Genomic DNA, 22,213 nt, shown 5'->3' with positions numbered 1-22,213 from the left:
TCCCATGGGTTTGGGAGGATTTGCCCATCAACACATTTCCAGTCCCTAGATGTGGGAAGGGTCATGGGACAGTAGCCCATCAGGTGTTGGTGTCCTCTTGTGACAACCAACATACATTTTCCTGAGTCATGCTGCTTTCCTCCTCTGATGAGCAGCATCCCCTCCTCCTACAACAGCAGCAAGGGAACTATGCCTCTGTTTCCTTTCAGTCCCACTTTTTAAAAGAGTGATATAAACTGTTCATTTTTTTTTTTCCAAAAAACTTGGTGGCTTCCCCAATTCTCTTTTCTTTAAGCCTGATGGTCAGGGAGAGAGAGAGATGCTCAGCCTCCTTCTGCACAGGTGCAGGGAACATGGGGGAGGGAGTGCGGCAGGCATGCCTTTCCTCTCACCTACTTTGGGATGGGAACTCCCATCCTGTGCCTGGCCTATTCCTAACCCACCACATTTCTGATACTCTTGAGATGTCAGAAGTAAGAAAATGGAACTAGAGGTTAGAGAAAGACAAAATGCTGCCAGGACAGATTGTCCACAGAGTACATTCTAATATCTTATTAGGTATCTGAATCTGATAGGAAAAAAATTAGAAACTATGTATAAAACTTAAAAATATTCAAGTATCAAAAAGCTATTTTGGATCAAAGTTTTAAAACAAGTTATCAGCAAGCTGCTGCTGCTGAGAAGAAATTTTTATAAAAGTTAGTTAACTGAGTCTGTTCAGTTGAACCAAGAAATGAAGCCATCGTGGGGGTTGAGAGTGCGGACAGTGAAGCCAGAGAAATCAGGGTCTTTTTAAGCTGAAAAGGAGAGCAAGAGCCAGGTGGGCAGTCAGGATAAGTAGGCACGGTCACTCTCCCTGAAGAATGAACCACAAGCTGCGTGGGCTAGACCTCCCTCCCCCTGGTTTCTGGTCCCTGCACATTTCATGACTGCAGGTGGAGCTGCCTTTCTTTTTTTTTTTTTTTTTTTTGGGTGCTGGGGATCGAACCCAGGGCCTTGTGCTTGCAAGGCAAGCACTTTACCAACTGAGCTATCTCCCCAGTCCCAGGAGCTGCCTTTCTAAGGAGTGCACAAATAGCAAAAACAAAGCAACAGGAAAGAACAGAAAGCTGACCCATTTCCGCAGAGAAATCCTTCTAGAAATAAAAAGAAGTAGGATTGAATGGAGGCAAGACGCTACATAGTGTTGACTTAGCTTCTCAAGCCCTGTTACAAATGGAGTCTAAGTTGGGGATATCAAAATGCCCCTACCCATGCAGGGACAGGGCTATGGCCCCCACAGTATGAAGCAGCAGCAGTGTTTATTCAAGACACAATAATGAAGGAATCTGGTGGTGTTCCCTTCTCCCTGGAGAGGGTGCATCTTGACAAGTGATCCAGTAGAAATCTTTTAAACTCTGATAAATTAAGTTCATAAAAACCACTCCGCCTTCTCCCCGGGGCCAGGCCTGCATGCCAAGATGTGCTGGCTTTGGGCGCCCTCTGGTGGCAACATGGAAAACCATAGTCCAAGGCCAGACTGGGGCTTGCAGACCAACAGAATCTGTGCTGGCCACCTGGCCTTCTACTTTGGGTACTGTCTCTTGGCAGATGGTCTGGCTCTTCGGAATGGTCCAGTTACACCTCATGAAGGTACGGATTCCACTCTTCAGATGGCCCGTTTCACCACAGGTTCCCAGGCTGTTTCACTGGCCTCCTGAGATGATGTTGGGCCTTTAGACTTCGGTGGAAAATAGGATGCTCTGTCTCTTACTGTCTGGGGCAGGTATGGCCTCCAGCTGCAGGAAGTACAGCAGCACCTGGACCTGCCCAAGCAGAGTAGGAAGAAAAAAGTGGTTCAGAAGGTTACCACTATAGATAGGAAAATTTTCTTGGTCTAAGCCCACAAGACCAGCTCAGGTGACATGAGTCCCTCACGGCAAGAGATCTGGAATGAGGTGGGGTTCCTAATGCGATATGATGTGTAACTCTTTTAAGACTCAGGTCAAGTGACCCAGGAGGACCAGGAAGTAGGCCGGGCTCTGTGAAGTCCAGCACAGTACAGAGGTAGACGTAGCAGCTGAGGCGCTCCCTTCCCCTCTCAGCCACATGGGTCTAGGCAAGGCCTTCTTTCTGACTCTTGGTCACTACCTCTATACAATGGAGGTGGGAATGGCTGGCAGAACTTAGGGTAGGACTGAAAGAGGCTACCTTGGTCAGGCCAGGTGGCATGGGCTAGAGCCCATCTCCCCATACCTGGGACATGACCTCCAGGGACCAGCTATCAGTCATGGTAATGGGCTGGCTGGGGTTGGCAGGAAGCTTGCTCTCTTTCTCTGAGGGCCGAAGCAGCGTGGGACCAAACACTGTGGCGAGGTTGTGTAGGGACATCTTGTTCACGGTCTCCTTTTCAGCCACTCTGCAGAAGGACAAAGTAAAGGGTGCTGTTTTGACACCATCTTCAAGATACAGGTGAAGGGGTTGGGTCCTGGAATCCTCAGGGAACATGACAGCAGGCAAGACCCTTGCTGCTTTGTGCTGGCTCCATGACACAACCACCTGGGGAGGGAGGGTCCTCAACCCTGGTTGTTCTGAAAGCAGACTCCACCCCAGGGATGCCTAGCTCTGAGGGGCCTAAGGCAAAGAGCACCCCAGGTCAAAAGGCAGCTGGGCGGCTCTGGGCTACAATCTGGGTGGACAGCAGGGTCCAAGTACATTGATGGCTGTGGCTGAAGCATCTTGCTCTTCATTTAAGGCCATGATGCAGAGGGGAGAAGTCCCCAGGGGGGTGAGGAACTGCAGACAGGAGTGGCAAGAAAAGACCCTTGGCCCCTGGAGATACCAACCACTCTGCTTCTGGGGTCCTGAAGTCCTAGACCTCCCTGAAAGAGTTAGGGATACCTTTTCAGGTGGTCTAGAAGGAAGAGGAAGGTCAGCAGGTTGGCTTCTGGGAGGGACAGCAGCAAATTGAGCATGCAGCTCTCCTTTGCAACAGGATCTGAAAGAGCTGTACAGCAGGGCAGGGGTTATTTTCCAGCATCATAACCATGGCCTAGACCTCCCAAGGGTGGTCAGATGGAATACTTAGGGCCTGCGCTGGAAGATGCTCAACAGTCCAAGCCCATTGTCATCCTCATTCTCACAGCACTAGCCCCCAGTAGGATCCTGTGATGAGTGCCTGTGTGGGGTGTGAGCTACCCTGAATGAACTCTGTCCCAAAGGGGCAAACAGTGTCTTAGGCACCAGTAGCAAGAGGCACCATGAGAGGAACTGCTTATGGGCAGTGCTCCCTTGGGGTCATTTGCTGCAGCATCCCAGGAAGAGTCCAAGCATGGAACAAAGCAGGTAGTGGGAGATGAGGAGGGATACAAAGTCCCAGCCCCACCAAGCCCTGGGAAGCCTTCTCATTGCCCTGTGCACTCTGGGGGCACTTTCAGGTCATAGAGACTAGGTCCTTTGTTGAATGGGCCCTGGTAGGCAGACTTGATCTAGGGGTCATGTGGAGACTGTATCTGCCTCAGATGCTAGTGCCCACCTGCCCTTTGGACATCTCCTTCCAGGGTGACTCAGGGTGAAGGCAGGGCTTGAACCTCTGCTTGACTGGGCTACAACATGAGTTAGAGGGGTAGGGTCCTGGTCTAAAGAAAGGAGGGCTATGGTCTTCAGGACCCAACATCTGGGCATATTCAAGTGCCAGCTGCTTTATCCTCTCAGTCTACTGAAAGGGTTGGGACAGCAAGCAGCCCTCTGAGCATGGGTAAAGGCCCATGCAGCCAGATTTCTCTGGTCAGGGTGAAATGTGGACCATGGCAGAAAGATACAGCACAGGCCCCTGCAAGGGTGGCAGTGAACAGGAGAGGAAGATGCCTCTTGTAAGACATAGGCCTCTTGTGCTTACCAATGCCCTCAGCAAAGTTGGGGTAGAATTCATCAGTGAAGAGGGGCTCAGGCAGCTCACGGAAATAAAGCTTCAGCGTGCCTGCGATGGCATTCACATCCATTTCACTCATCATCACTGATACATCTTTGTTATCTGAAAGAACAGAAATAGAGAACCTCCACATGGATGCTGAATCAGGTCTTCTGCAATCCCCATCTTGGCTAACAGTTATTACAATGCTGACTGCTGCATGGGTCCCTCCCTTTTGAGTGATTCATCTTATTCTTCCCAAGTATCTGCAAAGCTCTAGGTCTGTGCAGGGTTGCAAGGGAAGTGAGTGCATCCCCACAACTCTCTCCCCTGCTCAGCAAGGTGCAGCCCAGGGGTGGCACCAGATGCACCTGGCCAGGAGGAGGCAGCAAGGTGAGTAGAGAACATGGCAGCTGGGCAAGAATCAGGCAGCTCTGCCCTGTACATAGCAACTGCCCAGACACCGGCATCTTCTGCTAACATGAAGGGACTGGGATTATTTGAGTCATTTTAGTATTTAAACAGGTGCCTTTTTTGGGCTCGGATGGCTACTGGTCCTCCATACCACAGGCAACGTCAACTCCGGTTGCCTAGAGGGAACTGGCACAACAGCAGGATCCAGCTGGTATTGCTAGTACCTCAAGGGCTCCAAGTCAGGACAGATAGTATGTCCCCTACAGAGAGTCTGCAGGCAGAGTCCTGTTGAGTCCTACTTCTGTACATTTCCCTTTGAGAATACTGGTCAAGGATCCTCTGGGGCCTGAATAGTCTAGCCTGGCAACTTGGGCAGTTCTTCCATCCTCATAGCATGTGAGGGTGGTAGAATGAGAGGAGACACCACAATACCAGTAGGAACTGGGTCATGTCCATGTCCCATGATATCCTCGAACAGGCCATGGTCACACCATGCTGCCTGTGCAGCTTCAATACCTCCTGTCCACCCCTATAGCAGCAGGCTAACTCCCATGGAAACACCTAGTCCAACTTGGCAAGTGTGCCTGGGATGGGTATAAAACAGGCTGCTGCTGCTGCTGCTGCTCCCCCCTACTCCCCTTTTTTAAGACAGGGTCTTACTATGTTGCCTAAGCTGGCCTCATACTCCTGGGTTCAAGTGATCCTCCTGCCTCAGCTACAGGTACCTGTCACTGTGTGTGGCCTGTCTCATATTTGTAAATAATAAAGTAATAAATGACAAAAAGGTATAGAGAATGATCAGACAGGCACAGGTTGTCCACTTCCATCCCGCACTGCCCAGATGACACTCACTGACGTCAAAGGCTGCCTTCAGCGCCTGGATGTCTGTGGCCACTCCAGACACACGGTAGATGCCCACCTCCTCCATGCCCCGGCGTTCAATCTCCTCCACACACTGGCGCACGATGTAGGGCACCTTGGACCTCTCTCTCCTGTTGGGGGAGAGGAAATGTCTTCTGTGTCCAGGCAGCCCGGTCACCCATCAGCCTACCCAGAGACAGGGGTGAGGAAGGTGTCCAGGTTTGGGACTGCACATAGAGCCCGTGTGTGCTTTCCCTACACACTATGAGCTTATAGTTATCACTGGGCCTTTCTAAGGGCATGAAGCAGCTGAACACTTGCAAGCTATGTACAGTTTTTAGGGAAAGGTGAGGAGACTTTCTTTCCTTCTTCCTTTGTGTGTGTGTGTGGTGTTGGGGATTAAACCCAGAGCCTTTAAACATGATAGGGAAATGCTCTGCCACTGAAAACCTCTAGCTCCAGAAGGTTTTTCTAAGTGAAGCTGGCCACAGGAGTGCAGTTAAAAGATCACAGACCTTGCAATAACAAGTGACCTTATGGTGTCCTGGAAACCAGTCTTATCTCTGAGATGGGGAATCAGACCTGGTCTCAGTCCTGCCAGCTGACTGCTATATGAAGTGAATCCTCTGACCCCTCCATGTCTCTTCAAGAGATGAAAACTGCACGTGGCAAATACTCGACAAGAATCTATTGAATGAATGACTCCACAGAGTTGCCTAAGCATCTTGCAGTTCTAACTGCTTTTCTCCTCTGACTCTTAGCAATGGATGATTCTAGTATCTCCATCTGTGTCTCCTGGGGCAAGAATACTTCAAAGACAGAAGTCAGTACTACTGGGAGGCCTTAATTTCAGTTTTGTTTTGCAACTGGATTTAGGGGTGCATCAAAACTCTTTCCAAAACCAAAAAAGGCCCTGGGCATGAAAAGAGAACACCATCCTTGGCTCTCCCAAATAAGCACCTTCAGGCCCCTGGACAGGGGTGGGAGGTGGTCTCAGCAGGAGTCCCTGGGGGTTCTTATCTGGGAGAGCTGAGGACAAAGTTCTCTTCTAATCATGTCCAGAGCCTTCCTCAAGTGCCACGGGAATAGGAGTGGTGTTTATTTATTTTATCTTTTTTTGGTACTGGGAATTGAAGCAGGGGCACTTTAATCACTGAGCTCCATCCTCAGTCCTTTTTATTTTTTATTTTGAGACAGAGTCAATAAGTTGCTGAGGCCAGTCTCAAACTTGCAACCCTCCTGTCTCAGTCTCCTGAGTCCCTGGGATTACAGGCCTGTGACACCAAGCCTAGCAGGAGTGGTATTTAGCCATAGTGCCTGGGGAATGAATGACACAAGCTCTGGCCCAGACGACCAGTAAGGTCAGGGCCCAGTCTGATTCCATCCTGGGGAAATGAATGAAATCTAGGAGGAAGAGGCCTGTACCCGAGAATTGCCTTGAAACTAACAAACAGGCCTGTCCTGGCAACCGACAAGTGATAAAGGGACAGGGGTTACAATTATTCAACAGGAACCTGGGATCATGACAAATTCTAAGTGAGGGAAGCAAATCCTACAATTTGGCAGTTCCTGGAGTCAGATAGGAGCCAGCAGACTGCTTCCCAAGGAAGGAGGCAAGGACATTCCTGAGCTGGTTTTGCAGTTAACACAGGAGGTAGCTAAGCACATAAATGTTCCCAGGGTCCTGGGAGGCCTCCCTATAGAGAAATCATGCACAGAGGGGAGAGAACCATGCCTGCTCTTTCCTGCAGAAACACCTTCAGGGACACACCCTCAATGTAGGAGCCCACACCCAAGTTACTCACTTGGTGACCACAGCGATCTTGACTCCAAAGACCCCCGTCTGTTTGCGGGAAGGCATTCTCTTCAAGCTGAATTCCCTGCTTGTGAACTTGATGGAAAGTTTCACTTCAATCTGCAGTGGGAAGAAAGAGCACAGGTCTCTTACTCCTGGTCCTCAGTGCCTAAGGTGCCAAGGGTCCCTGGAAGTCTCAACAAATCTTTCTTGACCCAGGGCAAGCAGGTCAGGTTTCCAGAGTAAGGTGAGGCCATCCCTGAGAGGATGCTGATCTAATTCAGCAAGAGTCAGGAATGGCTTGGATCGTTTTAAGAAATGGCTTGCCCAGAATATTTCCCTACAATCCCCATTGTTTTTTCTTTTTATTTATTTATTTATTTATTTATTTTTTTTGCAGTGCTGGGGATTGAACCCACGGCCTTGTGCTTACAATGCAAGCACTCTACCAACTGAGCTATCTCCCCAGTCCTGTTTTTTCTTTTTAAATGGGAGTTTGAACCCAGGGGCACTTAGCCACAGAGTCACATCCCCAGTCCTTTTTGTTTTTTTTTTTTTTGAGACAGGGTCTCACTAAGTTGCTTAGGGCCTTGCTAAATTACCTAGGCTGACCTCAAACTTGTGATCCTCCTGCTTCAGCCTCCCAGTTGCAGAGATTACAGGTGTGTGCTTGGACTCTTTCTTTCTCAATAATAATTTTAAAAGTAAGTAAATGGAACTGACCCTGGTGGCGCTCATCTGCAATCCCAGTACATCAGGAGGCTGAGGCAAGAGGATCACCAAGTTCAATGCCAGCCTCAGCAACTTAGTAAGATCCTGTCTCAAAATAAAAAGGTCCTGGGGGTGTGTCTTACCCCCAGGTAGAACACCCTGGGTTCAATCTCTAGGTTCCTCAAAATAAACAGTGAGTAGATAGTACTGGGGGTGTAGCTGAGTGGTAGAACACATTATTAGTGTGTGTGAGATTACAGATACAATTCCCAGCACCAACAAAAAGGTAAGAAACCAATGTAATATTTTATCATATATGTTCAGGTCTTTTTGGTATGTGGTTTTGTTTTTGCAGTGCTAAAACTGAGCCACATCCCAGCCCTGGGTGTTTTTTGTTTTGTTTTGTTCCTTATAGGCTGAGCATACCTCATCTGAAACTCTGAAGTGCCTCAAAATCCAAAAACTTTTTGAGCACTGACATGATGCCATAGTGGAAAATTGTACAACTGACCTCAAGTTGATGGGTCAAAATACATAAAATTACCTTCAGGCTATGTGTGTAAGGTGTAGGAAATATAAATGAATTTTGTGTTGAGACTTTTCTCCTGTCCTCAAGATACTTCACATACATGCAAATATTTCAAAAATCAGAAAAACAAAAACAAACCCAAATTCGAAATGCTTCTGGTGCCAAGCATTTTGGATAAGGAAAACTCAACCTATACAAAGATTTGTACAGGTGAGCTGAAGACTATCCAGGGACCTCGGTTGCTATGGGAAGATCCCAGGGCCCTGGGTTAAGTCTTCACCTGTCAGGGTGGCACCATGAGATCTTTCAGGAGGATGCTTAGGACCTGGGCTCTGACTGCATGCATTCCAGCCACCAAAGGAAAAGATTCCTTCCTGGGCAAAATGATTCTGCTCTGCAGTGGCCTCTCCCTCCTCTAGCCACACCCTCTCTCAGATATCAACTCAGAGTTAGCCTCCTTCTGAGTGTTTTGGAAGGGATCAGGTCATCCTAACCTTATGTGGGAAGTTCATGATAACAGAATCATGTAGATACATACCCCATTCATGGCAATGACTGTCCGCTGCCAGTCTCTGTCTTGTAGGGCTTGAGGGTCCAGCTGAAATCAAGGAGGCATGATTAACAGAAGCCCTTGGGTATGCTCCTAGGCTCTGCCCAGCAGTGGCCCACACCTGCTACTGCTTCATACCTGAGTCAGAAGCAGAGCCTAATTGTGGCCGGCACCTCTATCTAGAGGCCAAGAGGGGTTCAGAGAGGGGAGAGGACCTGTTTGAAAGCCCTGGAACCTCAGGGCCCTACTCCTCCCAAACCTCTGTTGCCTGGGCCTGATCTTGCCTGTGGGTATGGGGGCAATAGCTCAGGGTCCTGTACCCCCTCATCACAGGTGCTGTGAGACACTCTGTGAAGGGCAAATGGTTGGTATAAAGGACATTTTAGAAAGTCCAATTTCAGTAGCAACTTGGGGCATGGCATCTAAGACTGCTGTCCTGGGAATCATGGATACTTATTTTCTCCTTGTGCCATGGTTTGGCTTGTGGCAGGAGAGGCCTTCAGGCCAGGATAGCCCTATGACTTAATTTAAGAGTCAGGCCCAAAAGAATTTTGAGCATAGCTCCAAATCACACAGCAGGGACCAGAAGGAAGACTTTCTAATTCTAATCACAATAAGACACTGTCCAGCAGCTGGTCTGCAGGAAGCTGCCATTTAATTTCACCTAAATAAAAAAGTCTTATGGCCAGGTCACATGCCCCACTCCCCACCCCACATCCCATATCCATGAAGGCTCTCTAGCTGCTTTTTGGTGAGCACATGATCACATCAGCAGTTCCTGAATATAGCCAAAGATACTGTCCTGGCAATAAGAAGCTGAGAGATTCTTGTTTAAAAAACAAAAAAAACAAAAAAACACCTCCCAGGGTTGGAGATGTAAAGCAGTGGTAGGGTGTTTGACAGGCACAACAGGGTTTGATTCCCAGAACTGCAAAACAAAATAAAACAAAAAGCATCTCCTGGGGGGCGGGGGGAAAGGAAAAAATGAACCAAACATCATTACCCTATGTAAATTTATGATTACACAAATGGTATGCCTTTATGCCATGTACAAACAGAGAAACAACATGTATCCCATTTGTTTACAATAAAAAAAAAGGATATACTAAAATTCTTCTATTCATCACAAAAAAAAAAAAAAAAAAAACAAACACATCTCCCTGGGTTCTACTCCCAAAGAATTAGTCATGTACCCAGGTGAGACCTGGAATTTGGGCAAGTAGAAACCTGTCCAGAATGGTGTGAAGCCAGGTCAAGGAAGTCACTGTCCAACACCACAGAACATGGCACATATTATATACACACATCATAAATGGCCTTGTGTTCTCAATACCTGCTTCAGGTGATGGTTTATTTCTCCTACTAGGCAAGTTAATTAAGAGCAGGGATCACACCACATTTCATGATTTTTGCACACATGCAAAAACACACTTGCATGTGCACACATACAACAATGTTAAGCACAGTGACCTAGGACTTCTGCAGATGGTGCAGGTAGAAAAAAGGAGGGATTCAAGAGGAGGTCAAGGGGCCCGCCCAGCTGCCTCTACCTCTTAGGTGTGTGCACCTGGGTCTCTCTCCCTCTTATAGGCACTCCCAGGAAATGAGCCCTCCCCACCTTCTCTTGTGGATCCTTCTGGTTAACATTTTCAAAAGATCTGAAATGTACAGCCAGAATGACACCAAAAACCAAGGGTGGCAGAATGCATCCCTTAAGGGACTGTGTGGTCACAGGTTCCTAATCTGCCTGGGAAGGTTTCATAGACCACATTCCAGACCATGGGAATCCGGCCCTGAGAAGCAAGGTCCGTGAAGAGGGACCAGTTAATTACAAACCACCCAGAAAAAGAAATCCCCCATGAGGTTCTCTCTCAAGAGTGAACCCCAGGCCTCCTTTGAGAGATGCAGAAGGAGGATGACATTGAGTCCTTCCCGGCTCTGGGGCCAGCAGAGATGTCACTCCATACCAGACCAGGTAGGACTGGAGGACACAAGGAATGTGTGCCTGCTGGTTGGTCACCCACAACCTCTGTCCTGGCTGCTCAAGGAAGGTGATGTGGTGCCCTTTTCTCTTCAAAAGCAGGTTAACAGAAACCCAGAAGTACATCAAGTAGGACAAATCCCTCCCTTTCCTTTCAGAGAACAGCAATCAAGGGGTTCCTTGCCCTCAAACACACAGGACTGGCAAAAGCCATGGACAAGCAGCTCAGAGTTTGGATAAGCACAGAGGCAGGGGGAGCAGCTGTTTAAGACATCCAAGTGACAAGGACCCCTTCCCTCCCAGCCTACTTGGGAACCAAGACCCATTTGCTGGCCCACCTTGCCCCTGCACACCAGGTCTCGGATATGGGTCCACAGGGCAGTGCCTCGTGCATACAGGTGCTTTTCGGCAGAGGCCACCAGGCTCCGTCCTGCTCGGCGGGGGTGTAAGTACCGAAGGAGGCCCTGCATTGCAGCAGGAGCAGACAGCGATTCTCGCATCCTCAGCCCTGCTGCTCTGAGAGGCCCACGGGCTGGACAGAAGTACAGTGGCCAGTTCCCAGTCTCTGCTGCCTTTTGACCAAGCTCCAAGGGAAACCCCGCCCCCTGCCTGGCTGGCCAAGGTCAAAGCTTCCCATCACCCCTGCATTCCATTTTTTTGTTTGTGTATGGGAAAAACAACACCTCCTACCCCCACAGGAGCCTAATGGTTACGGGAATTCCAAAGTGTCTTGCTCTCCTCTTGAGCCCAGAAAAGCTGAGCTTCCTTCTCAAGTGGCTGTTTCCTGTGGTCAGAATTTGGGGACACTGAGTAATGTGTGTGACTGGTCAATCCATGTCAGGCTGGGAGCACCCTAGAGATTGCCCAGGGCTTGCACACCCCCAAGCTTATAACCCAATAATCACATACACTACTTGCAATGAACCCAGGTCAAAAAACAACATGCATGTGGTCCCTGCCCACCTGTGCAAGCCAGCAGAGTGAAGAGTGGTCCTACATGGGGTTCAAGCCACTGTCCATTCTTAAACACTGACATCTAGCACCCATCCCTGCCTGGCCCTGATGCTGCCAGGCCAGCTCTTCATCAGATCTATCTGTAGCTTGGTGTGTTGGCCTCTGGGCATCCAGCCCCTGTGGCAGCCCTAAATTAGTGGATCCAACAGGAAAGGCCACCCTGAAGCTGGCTCCACTCCAAAGAACAGAGTGTGCTTAGCAGTGTAGAAGCTGCACAAAGAATAGCATGATGATGAGGCCCGGGCCTCAGAGCGGTCCAACCCCAAACAGTATTCAAGTCTGGCACGCTTTCTCATGCAGTTATTTAAAGCACAAGAGAGAAAAACAAGAGACTGGGATTTGGAAAAACTGATGATGGAAGGGAGAGGATTGGGAAACAGCAGTCAGGGAAAAAATGAGGCACTCTGGATGCTGTTGAGGGTCCACTTCGGAATGCACTTGATGTTGAATGGGGACTAGTCAGGCAGGAACCTATCTGCTCACACCTGGTGGCTTGGGTGGATGGTCTGGGTCACTGCTTGTCTCTTCAGGGGTTAGCCAGATGGGGGGTCTCAGAAGAACACTGACTGGTGGGGCTGGTGGACAGTTGCCCAGAGGTCTGCTGAGAAAACTGTCCAGCATATCCATCCCAGTGGGGTAAGAGGCATGAGGGAGGGTTCAAGTCCAACTAGGGTGGGCACTGAATAAGGCCCTGAAGCACCCCTGACACCCTGCACTGCTGAGGACCAGATGCTGCCCTTCTTGCTCAGAAGTCTGTATAGCCAGATGAGCCACCTCCAAATGACCACAGGGCATGATCTCACTCACTCTAGCAGTGGGTTGGGCAGAGCATGACTCAACTGTCCAAAGAAGGAAATGTTTGTTCCCTCCTCACTTGCCTCCTCATAGACAATAGCTTCCTCTACACCTATTGTCATGGACCCAGATGGTCCAGCCAGAGCATCCCCAGTTACTCCTATCTGAGCTTCATATATTTGCATTATAATCCACTTACTCCAGAGAACCTCTGTACTTGCTGGGAGAGAAATCTGGTTTCAGGCCATGGCACTCTCTGCCCTATTCTCCCTGTGACCCCAATCTGTTCTCTTGGGCCTTAGCACAGCATTCTCTTTGATTACAGAGAGATTCTAATACCACTTAAAAAGATAAAGGGGTTAGGGGTGTACTGTAGAGCATATACATAGCAAGCAGGAGATCTTGAGCTTGATCTTTAGTACCAGAAAAGGGGGGATCCCTACCCCCATGAATGGCTATAATAAAACAAATGGACAATAACCAGTGTAAACAGGATATGAAGAAATAAGAACTGTCACACATGGTTACTTGGGATGAAAAGGGTGCAGCCACTATGGAAAAAGTAGGGCAGTCCCCCAAAGTCAATTTGCTGCATGAGCCACCAATTCCACAGGTGTCTATCCAAGCACAGAAAAATTCACCCACCCTAAGACTTCAACAAGCATGTGTTTGCAGCAACATCAACCATAATAGTCCCAAATGGGAAAGGATTCAAGTGTCCATCAACAGGTGAGTAGAAAAGCAGAGTCATGGTATATATATTTGGCGGAAAAACCAAATTTCATTATTTCAGCCATTACTGATAATGCTATGTGTGGATGGCCCTCAAAATAATTAGGCTACATGGAAGGAACCAGTCACAAAAGACCACTTCTGGTGTGATTTTGTTTATGTAAAATGTGCAGAATGGGCAAATTCCTATAGACAAAAAGCAGATCAACCTGATGCTCCTGTTTGAATTTGAGTTCTGAGCCCAGCAAGACACATAAAAGGTCAGGAGAAATGGGACAAGCAGGGGAAATGGGAGTAGAAAAAATTCCATGGCTTGACATAAAGTTACCCTCTAAAGAGAAGAACAGGGCTATAGGAGAAAACCTAGAAAATTCACAAATGGTAATGAAAGAAAGATGACTGAAGGAAGAAATTCCTAATAGCTGTGAGGCTCCATGTGCCTTGAGTTTTGCTGACTCTGACAACTCTCCCTAGACCCTGGTCTCATTCCAGGATGTGCTGGGACACCTGACTACCTTGCTGTCCATGTCCCACCCACACTGGGTCAGGCTGAAAGCCTGGTTACTCAGGACTTGTGCATCCCTAGAAGTTCTATGCTTCTGCTGGTCTCAGAATTTAGGATGCTAATGCCATCACCTTGAAAAGTCCTTCCCTGAAGACAGACTCAGTGTCCCCTCTTCTGTGAAGGCCTCTGTGCCCTCACTATGCCCTGTAAATAACTGTCATCTGAGCCACTGGTGGCCCCTGCAGCTGGGCCTGGTTCTTGACACAGTCACAGTATCTTTCTTTTTGAGCCTCTCTGCTCCTGGCTTACAGGAGGTTCTCTACCATGAGTGTGCCTGAGGGTGGATGGGATGGCCTTACTTGCTCAGAAGGTTCACTGAGGTTCAGGGTCGGCTTGGAAAGGACCCTGGCCTAGGCTCTACATACCCACCCAGAAACAAAGGCTCAGATTTTCACTGTTGGTGACTCTTCCATGGACATTAGTACTACCCCAGCAGTCCTCAGCTGTATGTTGTGTCCCTCTGCCTTTCTGGCCCATTGCTCTGAATAAGTTACCCATCCTTCTATTCTGGAAGGGGAAGCCTTCTACCTTCTTCTTTTGGAGCTCCATCTTGCAAGAAGTAGAGACCTGACAACTGAATCAGTACCATCAACATCATTTAGAGGACTGAAAAAGACTGAACCAGGACTTCAACCCCAGAAAATTCTGATGTTTCATGCCCACAGACAGGTGAGTTTTTCTGGCACTCAATTTCCATCTGGACCCCTTCCTTAGGGTGTGCTCTTTTTCTTGGTTGGATCTGGGCTTCTTCCTGTCCTCCCTTGGACACTCCCTATCAAAACTGCAACAGCCTCATCTCACAGGAATTCTCTCCACTCAACTTCTGAGTCAAGGGTGCCTATAAAGGGTGCTGGAGTAGGGGAGGACTAGGTCACACCATCCCCACCAACTTTTAGCAGCAGGATGCAGATGGTGGAGCAGCCCTCCCACATGACACAGCATGATGACACCTAATGTCATCTGGAACACCTGGACTCAGGAATACTGGGTCCTGGCAAATCACAAATGCCTCTCCCAGGTATACCCCATATAGTAAACAGCATCTGTTGGGGAGAAAGAAGCCAGACTGGGGTCTTAGCATCACTACCCCTCCTCCAACTTCCTTCCTCTTGGGATCCCATAAACAAGCCCTCACTGCCAGGAGCCTGGGTCACCAGGAGCCAGGCCAGTCAGTTGCCTACACAGTGTGAGTCATAAGGTCTTTTACACAGGGCTCAGTTCCTTCCCGTTTAATGAAGGTTCAGAGGCCATGCTTCCCATTCATCTCTCTGACCCAGGCAGTGACCAGAGATCTGGAGCCCGATCTGGTCTTCCCCACCACCAATTCACAATGATGATGAGAAATAAGAATAATAATAGCAGCTAACACTGACCAGGACCTAAGAGTGACACATCACTGAACCCTCACAGCATCATGGTTTTCCACCCCAAACCAAACGTAATAAGGAAACAAGTCTGGATGGGAGGCGGGGGCAAGAGGCGGTGATTCACTCAGGTCACAATAAGTGTGTTGGGGCTGGGGGAATTGACAAAGATTCTCACCCTGACCAAAGTTTAGTTGAACTCCTCTGAGCAATTTTTTCGAATTCATCCTCATCTTTGGGCATGTCCTCAGGATCACAATTTTATCAAGAATTCTGCTAAACCAGTTTAGTTAGAACTTTCTACCCTCAATATCCAATCAGGTTCCTATCCCCTGGTTAATGTCCAATCACACTGGCCTATTTTAAGCAAGATTTTATTTTTGGTACTGGGGATTGAACTCAGGGGCACTTGGCCACTGAGCCACATCTCAGCCCTATTCTGTATTCTATTTAGAGACAGGGTCTCACTGAGTTGCTTGGGGCCTCGCTTTTGCTGAGGCTAGCTTTGAACTTGATCCTTCTGCCTCAGACTTCAGAGTCGCTGGGATTACAGACGTGTGCCTGGTTAAGCAAGAATTCTTTTAAGTTTGGTCCCCCTGATCCCTGATGTGCCTACCCTCTTAGTCTTTCCATCATCTGGTGACCTCCCATCCTGTTCCTTGGCTATAAATTCTCAATTTCCCCTTATATTCTGAATTGAGCACTATCTCCCTCTTATTTCAAAATCCCATTGCCACCAGGCATGGTGGCAAATACCTGTAATCCCAGAGACTTGGGAGGCTGAGGCAGGAAGATTTTAAGTTTGATGCCAGCCTCAGCAACTTAGCAAGACCTTCAGCAACTTAGATCCTGTCTCAAAAAGGAGTGGGAAAGGGGATATAGCTCAGTGGTAGAGCACCCCTAGGTTCCAACAACCAAGTTCCAACAACCAGTATCAAACAAATAAACAAACCAAAAACAAAAAAACTCCATTGTCATAGTTTCTATACCTACCTCAATGGTCCTGAACTGTCTTACGGTTTTAATAGGTATAATAAATAATTTTAATGAATCAAACAACATTACCCTATGTAAATTTATGATTACACAAATGGTATGCCTTTACGCCATGTACAGACAGAGAAACAACATGTATCCCATTTGTTTATAATAAAAAAAAAAAAGAACTAAAAAAAATAAAATAAAAAATAAAATAAATAAATAAATAAATAATTTTGTTGTTGTTTTGCTGTACTGGGCATCAAGTCCAGGGCCTTATGTGTCCTATGCAAGTGCTTTACCACCGAGCTACATTCCCGACCCCTTTTAAAGATTTGAGACAGTCTCCCTAAGTCACCCAGGCAGGCCTCAAACTTGTGATCCTCCTACCTCAGCTTCCTGAGTAGCTAGGATTATATACCCACATGTGAATAACTGAACCTGGGATGCTTTATCACTGAGCTACATCCCCAATCCTTTTTATTTTATTTTTATTTTTGGATAGGGCCAAAGTTACTGAGGATCTTGTTAAGATGCCCTTAAACTTGTGATCCTCTGACCTATGCCTCCCAAGTTGTTGGGATTACCAAATAATTACTTTTTAGAATACAGCCCATATATCTCAAGTCAGGTTTGGTGGTGCCCGACAGGTAAGTGCCTATAGGAAAGAACAGCAAGTGAGAGCTCTCCTTGAGCTGTCCTGGAACACAAAGGATGGGAAAGGTAGCCTCCACCCGCCTCATCTGCTCATACTTAACATGTGATCATGCTCCACCATTCCCCAGGTGGTGTCTGATCAACTGACTTGCCTTCAGCAAGAATCCTATTAGGCTCGTTTAGCCAGAATCCCCTTTCTCATGATGTTACCTTTTAGTTATTTTCAATCCACTCACTCCCATTCTGCTCCATGGATATAAAATCCCACTTGTTTATGCTGCATTTGATGTTGAGCCCAGGTTCATAGGAGGGTCTCTCTTGTCCTATTTCAATAGTTCTGAATAAGACCTGTTTTTACCACTTTCACTATTTCCCAGCTCTGGTTTTTCTTTTTTTTCTAGACTGGAGCAGGGTGCTCAGACTGAAAAGAAAGCACATACAGTGCACATAAAGAAAGATTTTAGGGGCAGGGGAGATTGCTTAGTCGGTAGAGTGCTTGCCTTGTAAGCGCAAGGCCCTGGGTTCGATTCCCAGCACCCCCGCCCCCCAAAAAAAGAAAGATTTTATTTATGTATGATAGCATCATGGAAAGGGATTTCAAGAGACAGCTTGCTGTGATAAAGAAGGAAGGTTAGGGGGCTGGGGAGATAGCTCAGACGGTAGAGTGCTTGCCTTGTAAGCACAAGGCCCTGGGTTCGATCCCCAGCACCCAAAAAAATAAAGAAGGAAGGTTAGTATTAGTTCTGTTCTCTTTCCTGCTGAGACCCTCAGGTAACCAGTAACAGGCCTGAGTCAAATCCTAGGACTCCTGTGGTGGAGGATTCAGATAATTCAAGTCAAAGACTAGAGGAATCTAAATCTTCCCTTGCCTTGTTTGATGAGTGGTCAAAAGGAGCCAGACACCCAGTCTGTTGGTTCCTTGGGCTCAGCTGTGAGGCTATGTAAGATGCAGGCTGGGAGTGGGTCTAAGGGCCTGGATGTGGGTGAGGAATGTACTGGGCTGGGGGCAGATGCAAAATATGAAGAGTAAGAAGGAAAGGTTGAGCAATGGGGGCAAAGGTCAAGAGGTAATAGCTTTGTACTCTGCTCTTTTACCCCCCAGTTTCTCTGGAGATTTGAGCAGGTGTTATGGTTTAGATCTAGAATGTCCCCCAAAGTTTCATGTGTTCAGAGGTGGGGCTTTTCAGAAGTGATTGAATCATGAAGGCTCTGACCTCATCAGTGGATTAATCCATTGATGGCTGAATGGACTACTGGGAGGTAGAACCTAATTGGAAGAAGCAGGTCACTGGGGCTGTGCCCTGGAAGGGTTTATCTTCCCCCTAGACCCTTCCTCTTTATATTTCTCTCTGCTTTCCTGCTGCCATAAGCTGAGAAGCTTTCATCCACCATACCCTTCCACCATGATATTCTGCCTTTCCTCAGGCCCAGAACAATGAGCTGGCTGACCATGGACCGAAACCTCTGAAAACTATGAGCATAAACAAATCTTTCCTCCTTCAAGTTGTTTCTGTTAGGTATTTTGGTCACAACAACAAAAAGCTGTGTAGCACAGCAGGTTAGGGAAGTGTCGTTCATATATCAAATGCCCTCTCTCCAAGATCTGCTTCAGGGCCAAATGAGAAGCATGTATGTTATGGACTGGATGTGATTTGACCCACAAGGATTCACATACTAGACATGTGGTCCTTGGTGTAAGAGTATTGAGGTAGTGGAACCTTTAAGACATGGGGCCCATACGGAGGCCCCAGATCACTGGCAGAGCTTACCTTGGGAAGGATTAAAATGGGACTCCTGAACTCTCATGAGAGTAAGTCGTTATAAGATCAAGTCCGATCCCTGAATCTGGTTTCCTGCTTTGAACTATGATCTCTTCTTACACATGCTCCCACCATGATACAACACAGCTGAGGACCCTCACCAAAGGCTGAACAAATAGGGCTGTACCGGCTTGGACTAAGAGCCTTCAAGACTGAACTATACCTCTTTTTCTTCATAAGTAGACTGCCTCAGGTATTTCATTATAGTGATGAAAAACAGACTAATATGACACCCACCAAAGGGCCTAAGCCATGACCATCACTATAACTACAACTGTCACTTGACAGATGTGAAAATACTTTGGTTCTCAAAGGAAGCCAGCACCAAGATGCTCTTGGGATGGAAAAATATAAAAAGTGCTTGGTATCTAGTAACAGTAGAATTGTCCATTTATGTGGCTGACTCACATCACTGGATTCTAGGCAAAGGTCAAAGAGTGAACAAAAATCTATGTGGTGGGGCAGGGACGAGTTGGTGAGAATGTTTTTTGCTTTTAGACATGGTCTCAAGGTATAGGGAGGCCCAGGAGGCCCTGAATCCCCAAGTTCCCTGATAAGCTTCCATGGTGAAAACCAGACAGGAGTGTACAGCTCCTGAGAACGTGGCTGGCCAGGAGTCAGGAGTGGGGTGGGGCATACAGCCTCAATAAGGACTTTGTCCATCTGAATGAGGAGAATGTGGGCTGTCACTGCAAAGCCACAAATTACTCAGGGAAGAATCACCTTCTCCCTAAGTTATTCCTGGCACTAGGTGTTTCACCACAAGATGGTTTTTACTTCCTGCCCTTGGGGAAGGAAGGCAGAGCTTCCTGGTGAGCCCTGGGCTCCCACAGGCATTAGGAATGCCAAACCCTCTCTCCCTAGTGGCCTCACATGAAGACAGAAGGTCTCTGGAAAGAATAGTACCCAAGACCCCATATACCTCCAGGGGGGGCAGGGTGAGGCATAGTGTAAGTGGCTGATCTGGATCTGATACATGTGCTGTAGGAACACGCATACCAGGGCTTTTCCCCAGCTGCCCACACAGAAACGTCAGGCAGAACTTTGAGAAACACAAGGAAGATGGTACCAGTTCCTGTCTGCCAAAAAGTGTGAGAAACTAGTGATTTTCAGGGGCTGAATAAACTTCTGAAGGACCGAGGGCAAGGATGGTTCTCCTTTATAACCAGGGATCCTGTGTGTAGACACATCCTCTTGACCTACTTGGGTGCTCCTACACCAACTTTGGGGGACCCTATTCAGGGGTGCATCAGGAAACTGGGTCTAGACCACAAAAAACAGATGTCAAGTGAGTAAGTACACTCTAGGACTCTTATACTTTCCCAAGAAGAAACAGCCCCATAACTACCAATTTCATTCCATGATACCAGCTGTTCTGCCTTTGGGCTCTCCCAGGGCCATGGAGGAGCTGAGGCCTCAGCTGGAAAAACAAGTCTAACAGAAATTACATGGAAACAAGATGGGACATAACTGATACTCAGACAAACAGGAGCAGGAAAGGACCTGTGAAGGCATAGGCCTAGGCATCCCAAACATGGTAGATGCTTCAGAGTCATCACTGCCCACCCATCCCAGGAGCCAGGCCATCTCATTGTCCCCAAGCACCAAATGAGAAAGGTCATGGAGCATCTGGAGTGGGGGAAGGAGGGCAGGCAGCCTCACCTGGACCTGGCCTTTCCCCATGAGCCTGTCTGTGCTCTCGCCGTCTTCTTTGGGGATCTTTGTTTTGTTGTAACACTTTTCGTAGCACAGTATCCGCAGGGTCTGGGAGCCTTCCAGCTCTATCTCAAACTCCTGTGGCCCCAAAAAAGAAGGGAAGTTGCAGGTGAACAAACAGGTCTAAGAGCATGGTGGTCACTAGCACTAGGGGTTGAAGGGGACCTGAGCTGTGGCAACACAAGAAATGGCACTCTTGGCTGCCTCAGGAGAACCTGTGCGTTTAGACCCTCCTCATTTAGTCCTGGGACCTTCAGGAGCAATCCCTGTGATCATCATTGTCAATGTATTGTGGCCCAACAAGGATGTTTCTGGAAGCTCTGAATCCCTCTCAAACCTAATCCAAATGCTTTTAAGATAGCATCTCCAAGAGTGGTGCCACACCATTGGCATCAGACTCTCAGGGATGCCTATTAAAAATGCAGATATTCTATGACTTTGGGCAACAATGTCATGTGAACATGGCTTCATTTCTAGGGCAGTGAAACTATTCTGTATGATACTACAATGGTAGACACATGTCATTATGTGTGTCAAAATCCATGGAACATGTAACACCAAGAGTGAATTCTAACTTCAACTATGGACTTTGGGTGATAATGATGTACCAATGTAGGTTCACCAATTATGTGTAATGCATGTTCCGCTTAGGTGTTAAGATTTTAATAGTGAGGGGGATGAACTCGGAAGAAGTTATCTGGGAACTCTGTCTTTTCCAACAACTTGGCTACAAATCAAAAACTGTTCTAAAGAATAAAATCTAAGTTAGGGGTGTAGCTCAGAGGTACAGTGTGTGTTTAGCACGTGCAAGGCCCTGGGTTCAATTCCTTACTCTAGAAAAGAAACAAAATGATTAAAAATAAATTCTATATTTTAAAAAAAGTAATCCATGGAGTGATGAGGAGGATGATTTGGAATGCTCCCCCAGGTTTTCAAGTTTTCTGCTGTGGGTGTGTGGAGTTAACATGCCCCTTCATCGCCCCTACCATCCCTCTCATGCTTATACCTACATGGGCTATAGGTGGGAAAATAGAGGAAGGCGAGGGGGTGGGGGAAGCAGTTATTTCTAAACCTGAATGGGGGTGAAGAGGCCATGCCAAGATCCCCCTGGATGATCTGCATGTATGCCAGGTGGCCTGCTGCTATGGAGCCTCCAGATGTGACTCACACCTGCACCTTTTACAACCTGCCTACCATTCCTTCCTCATTGCCTCTCCTGGGTCCTGGCCCCATTGCTCTCTACAAAGTCTTCTATGATGGTTAACCTGGAGTTGACACCTTGCCCCCATCTCAGTTCCACTTGGGTCTTTCTGCAGAGACATCCAGAGCTACATGAGCAGGTAACTTTATCGGTCTTCTATTCAGCTATCACATCTAATGATCAAAGAGCAGCAAGGAGACCTGGGTTCTGGTTGCTTGCTCCACTAGCCACACAAATAGGGTAGATCGAGCTGTCCAGTGGCTCATGGTTTCCTTCTCTGCTCTGAAGGGTGTGGGAGGTAGCTCTCTGTGGCCTGGCTGCTCTACCTGCACCATCAAGAGCAAGGTTCATGAGGGTTGTAGTTGCTGTGGAGTCTAGAAATGGTATCTCATATAGAGTTATGGGGACTTAATAATACTGGCCTTTTTGCGATTGTGCTCCCCATTCCTGGAGGAATTTGGCCCAAGGCCAAATGTGAGTCACACAACAGTTTACCAAGGTTGCGGAAAGCAGAGCAACAAACTACACAACCCTGACATCCTAAGACCAGCGAACAGGACCCTTCAGACTGGGACAGCCCAGGAAGTGGGTCTGCAGCTCCCATCTCAGCTTCCATAAACAGAGTTGTAAGCTTCTGGAAA

General features: G+C 47.7%; 1 protein-coding gene across 1 annotated transcript in view; it reads right to left on the bottom strand.

The window, feature by feature from the left end:
- Positions 1-215: 215 nt before the first annotated feature.
- Positions 216-22,213, bottom strand: part of Bcr (BCR activator of RhoGEF and GTPase) — a 142,403-nt gene continuing 120,405 nt past the window's right edge. Inside the window, exons 16-23 of the mRNA XM_047560046.1 lie at positions 20,318-20,449; positions 8,738-8,797; positions 6,970-7,079; positions 5,156-5,295; positions 3,878-4,012; positions 2,881-2,986; positions 2,236-2,398; positions 216-1,805 (exon numbers count right to left, since the gene is read on the bottom strand). Of these exons, the coding sequence (XP_047416002.1) occupies positions 1,716-1,805; positions 2,236-2,398; positions 2,881-2,986; positions 3,878-4,012; positions 5,156-5,295; positions 6,970-7,079; positions 8,738-8,797; positions 20,318-20,449 (936 nt within the window). The 3' untranslated portion in view covers positions 216-1,715. The remainder of the gene's footprint in view (positions 1,806-2,235; positions 2,399-2,880; positions 2,987-3,877; positions 4,013-5,155; positions 5,296-6,969; positions 7,080-8,737; positions 8,798-20,317; positions 20,450-22,213) is intronic.

This window comes from Sciurus carolinensis, chromosome 8 (assembly GCF_902686445.1).
Source record: "Sciurus carolinensis chromosome 8, mSciCar1.2, whole genome shotgun sequence".
Taxonomy (NCBI): Eukaryota; Metazoa; Chordata; class Mammalia; order Rodentia; family Sciuridae; genus Sciurus; species Sciurus carolinensis.
This window is presented reverse-complemented; position numbering and strand designations above follow the sequence as displayed.